Below are 4367 nucleotides of genomic sequence, written 5' to 3' on the forward strand. Positions count from 1 at the left end.
AGTTAGTTAAGTTAAATAGGAACGCAATTACATATTTCCAAAAAATTTATCTAGTCGTTTAGTTGATTAATTACTTAGTTTCACTATTTGCATCGTTTGTCTCATTTTTATTGGACACTGATTGAGAGTTGATTGTAACACTAGGTAATAAATTCACGCTTCCTGGGCATTAATCATCTTTCTAAGCTTTTGAACAACCTTTTCAATAATCGATTGTTATAAGAAAAAAATAAGCAAATTTTAGTAGGTTTTAAGATCATTTCAACAGAAATTAAATGATTTGACATTATCACATATCTCAAGAATTATAAATATATAATGAATAATTAAAAATATCTTGATATCTAATCATTTTTATTTTTTACATAATTTATCATAATATATGTTTGATGATATAATTGTCTTGATAAACTGAGTGATGTTTCTATGTAGCGATTAAACATCAATTTTTCTATTTTTTTACATGAAAAATATATATAGAATGATAAATTTTATGGTTAGAAAATTATGTGAAAATTTTCGGTAATCAATATTAGTTATAAATAAGTTAAGACCGTTAAATGTACACCACAACAACATAATTAAAAAAAATTTAGAGACAATCTTGTCTGAGGTCAAATGTTCACCACTTTTCGTTATTGTTACTTTGTTACTCTAACAAAATTTTAATTTGAAACGACAACAAAATAATATTGTTGACCCTTTTGAGAAATTCATTTTTCATTAAATTGCTACTCTGAAGGCCCTTCTTGATGCTTCATCAATGCAACTTTGCAACTTTTTCAGAAATATGTATGTATAATTTTTTGCATTATGAAAGTAAAAGTAGATCAAAATGTTGGTTTCTAGACTCATGTTAAAGAAATATTCTCGAACATTAAAAAATTAAAAATGAGTCTCACCTAAATAACTCAAATGCTCAGCAATGACTTGGGACATGGACAACAAATCTATCTTAATAGACATTTCTTTTGTAGCTTAAGATATTACTTTTATTTAAAGCAGGTTTTGTTTCATATTCTTCAAATTAAGCTTGCCCGAAAATAGTCATAACTCACACCAAAAATATTTAGAAGAGCCGAATGAGAAGGAAAAAAAGAAAAACATTAAAAGGACGAAAGCTTTGTCCAAGTGAGATCATATACATACCAAATAAAAAATAATCAATACAATTTTAAGAAGACAACAAAACGGCGAGAAAAAACATACATTAAAGGGAGTAAAACTATGAGCTATCCAATGATGATAACAAAACATTCTAACCAAAAAAGTTCCTATGTTTTGAAATAACATACCTCAAAAAATTGAATAACACTTCAATTAACTTTCAATCCTTAAAGTAGTCATAATTTCCACTAATAAAATTTAGTAAAAATAGAACACAAAATCTCATCCTTGTAAGGAATGACGTTGTTTGATGAAGAAATTAGAGATTTGTAAGGCCTTTTTTTTATTGTACCTTCAACAATTCTAATAGAGAAAACTTATTTGAATACTCAATTAACATTTGTTATTTAATCAGTATAACAAATACTTATAAAAATAAATTTTGCAGAAACATAAACAACAAAGTTTAAAGCACGTACTCAAAAATAACAATTATAATATAAGCATAAATTAATGACGGTAAGATGCATACTAGGATCTGTAACAATAGAATGAAACAGAATGGAAAAAATTGAGTCCACTGAATGCACAGTGTCCTCTTAAGAAAATTATTCCCATCTAGTACCTGATGTTTAAAGGAATAGTCCTCTCAGGATAGAACGATTTTATTCACCAGTGTATTGATACAAAAACAATGTGTCAGTGAGTCATTCAACATAAGCAAAGTACACAAATATTTAATTGTCCATAAGAAGAAGAATAAGTTCAATTTTTTTGTTGTTTTAAATGAGAGAAAATTCCTCTATTTATAGACAACAAAAGGTAGTGTGAACAAATGTTTATTGTGTCTTTATTCGATAGGTTACAACCCTTCGTAAAGGTCACAACCCTTCAGAAAGGTCACAACCCTTAGGAAAGATCACAACCTTTCATAAAAGTCACAACTTTTCATAAAAGTCACAACTTTTCATAAAAGTCACAATTCTTCATAAAAGTCGCAATTTTTCATAAAAGTCACAATTTTTCATAAACGAGGAAGGCTAGTTTTTGGAAATAAAATAAATTAAAAGAGAATTTTGGTTTGTAATGGCGCTACATACGCGAGTCTAGAATTTTCTTTTATATATATATATATATTGACTTCTTGTGGGATAAGAGAGATAAATTACTATGAGCGGTAATTAAGGTTATGCCCCTCTATATATACTTGAACTTACCTCTAAATATAGAAAGATGTGATTCTTTTTATACTCCCTCTGTCTCAATTTATGTGACATATTTTGAATTTCAAGATTCAAACAAGTCTATCTTTGATCGTAAATTTTTCCTATATCTTTTTAAAATATATTGAATTATCAATTATTGTGACTTATAGTACTTTTTATGTAGTTTATAAATATATAAATTTCATTTTAAAAAATTTGAAGATTTCATGAGCAAATTCTCAGTCAAACTTAAACTGTTTGACTCTCGAAAAGCGAAATGTGTCACACAAATTGGGACAGAGGGAGTAATAACTTAAAGAAGAAGAAGATCATGTAAATTGAATAGAGGGGTTTAATGTGATAATTACCAATTAAAATTTAAAAATACAAATGTAATGAGCATTCTGCTTTTACAAAATTACAAATAGAAATGTATGAATTGAACTTTCAACATTTAAAAGAAAGCACACAATAGCTAACAGCTTCCTTGGTCATTTTTGTCCTTGTTATCAGCATACTTTTGAAGATTTTCTCCATGCAATTTTCCATACCTAAACTCATCAAAAACTTCAACTCCCATATTTATGTAAAAATCATATGACTTCTTATTCCAAACTGCGATTATTCCATCCACCGATACGAACCCATTGTTGGCAGCAATGGACGAAACTGTTCCAAACAACAATTTCCCCATTCCCAACTTTCTATAACTCTCTCTGAAGTAAAGACTCTCAAAATAAAATCCAGGCTTGTCATTGAAACATGAATAATTAGCGTAAAAGAAAGCATATCCTGCAATGTAAGCATCACTCTTATCATCATATTTTGATCGGAACTCCTCAACTTGTCCTTCAACGACAGGGAATTTAAGGTCGAACGTTGTAAGGACAGGCTTGAACCCTTCATTTGTGGGTTCGTTAAAAGGTGTTGGAGAGACTTCAAGTAGAAGTACGGATGGCCCGTAGAAAAGTGGAAGAGGATTTTCTTTAAAAAGCAAGCCCTCTAAGGAGGACTCAGTAGCTTTGTATAAATGAGTGTAATTATGGTATTCATGGATTTGGTAAAACAATTGGTATATATGAGATAGATCAGATTTCGTAGCAAGACGAACTCGTGTGTATATCTTTCCAGTGATGGTAACGTTGTTGTTTTCCGATGATGCATCGGTGGTTATTATTTCAGATGGAGATGGAGTTGGTTGTTGAGTAGCAGGAGCCATGGGAAAGTATTTAGTTAAATTTGGAGATAAAGGAAATGTTGAAAGGACTAGTAATGGGATATTGTGTGGAAATACTTTAGTATCATAATGGTTATTTATAGTGGAGAATTAAGTTGTCTCTTTTTAAAATTCATTTATTTGCTAGTGAGATTAGTGGATTTTTCAACAATAAAAAACGGTTGGTGGAGGTCAACTCTGACGTGCGTTCTATAGGGTCGAGTCATTGATGTAATTGGTTTGGCCTTTGGCCACCAATTTTATGTTGTTGATACTACTTTCCACTTATCCTTTATTTTATAATAGATTTTTGTTTTTATTTATTTCTTTTGACTTATTAAGAAAAGATAAAAAATTTTTTATATATTTTACCCTCACCATTAAATATCTATTTTTCAAATCATTATTTCAAGACTCAATACTAAGTATCATTTAATAAGAATAGTTTGGTAATATATATATATATATATATAATTATTTTATTTTTTTTTCTTAATGGGTATGTTAAGTCAAACAGTCACAAAAAAAGTGAATGGAGGGAATAGTAATTAACTATTTCTGTTTGAATTTATATGACACGTTTTGATTTTTAGTTAGTCCACGAATAATGACACGTAAAATTTAATAATGCTATCAACATTTTACTTATGGTGGATCTCAATTGTTTCGCGAAAAAAGTTCATAAAGATATACTCTTTTTAAGGTAGTTTTGAAACATTTTAAAGTTTCCCCTTATTTCGTAAATTGATATACAGTAAACTACTTCATATAAACTTAGACGAAATAAATAGTCCTTAATAATAATAAAAATGAAGTTGGACTTAACAACCCCGGTTTAT

The 4367-nt window shown here is 28.8% G+C and overlaps 1 protein-coding gene across 1 annotated transcript; it reads right to left on the reverse strand.

The window, feature by feature from the left end:
- Positions 1-2650: 2650 nt before the first annotated feature.
- LOC125826121 (tyramine N-feruloyltransferase 4/11-like) lies at positions 2651-3549 on the reverse strand. Its single transcript, XM_049505424.1, has one exon. The coding sequence runs from the start codon at positions 3529-3531 to the stop codon at positions 2788-2790; it is 744 nt and encodes a 247-aa protein (XP_049361381.1). The 5' UTR covers positions 3532-3549; the 3' UTR covers positions 2651-2787.
- Between the last annotated feature and the right edge of the window lie 818 nt (positions 3550-4367).

The sequence above is a fragment of the Solanum verrucosum genome, unplaced genomic scaffold (assembly GCF_900185275.1).
Source record: "Solanum verrucosum unplaced genomic scaffold, falcon-dt-bn FXZP01000060.1, whole genome shotgun sequence".
In the NCBI taxonomy this organism is placed as follows: Eukaryota; Viridiplantae; Streptophyta; class Magnoliopsida; order Solanales; family Solanaceae; genus Solanum; species Solanum verrucosum.

Excerpts from the sequence above, each read along its gene's own strand:
- LOC125826121 (XM_049505424.1), bottom strand. The coding sequence starts at position 3,531 with ATGGCTCCTGCTACTCAACAACCAACTCCATCTCCATCTGAAATAATA.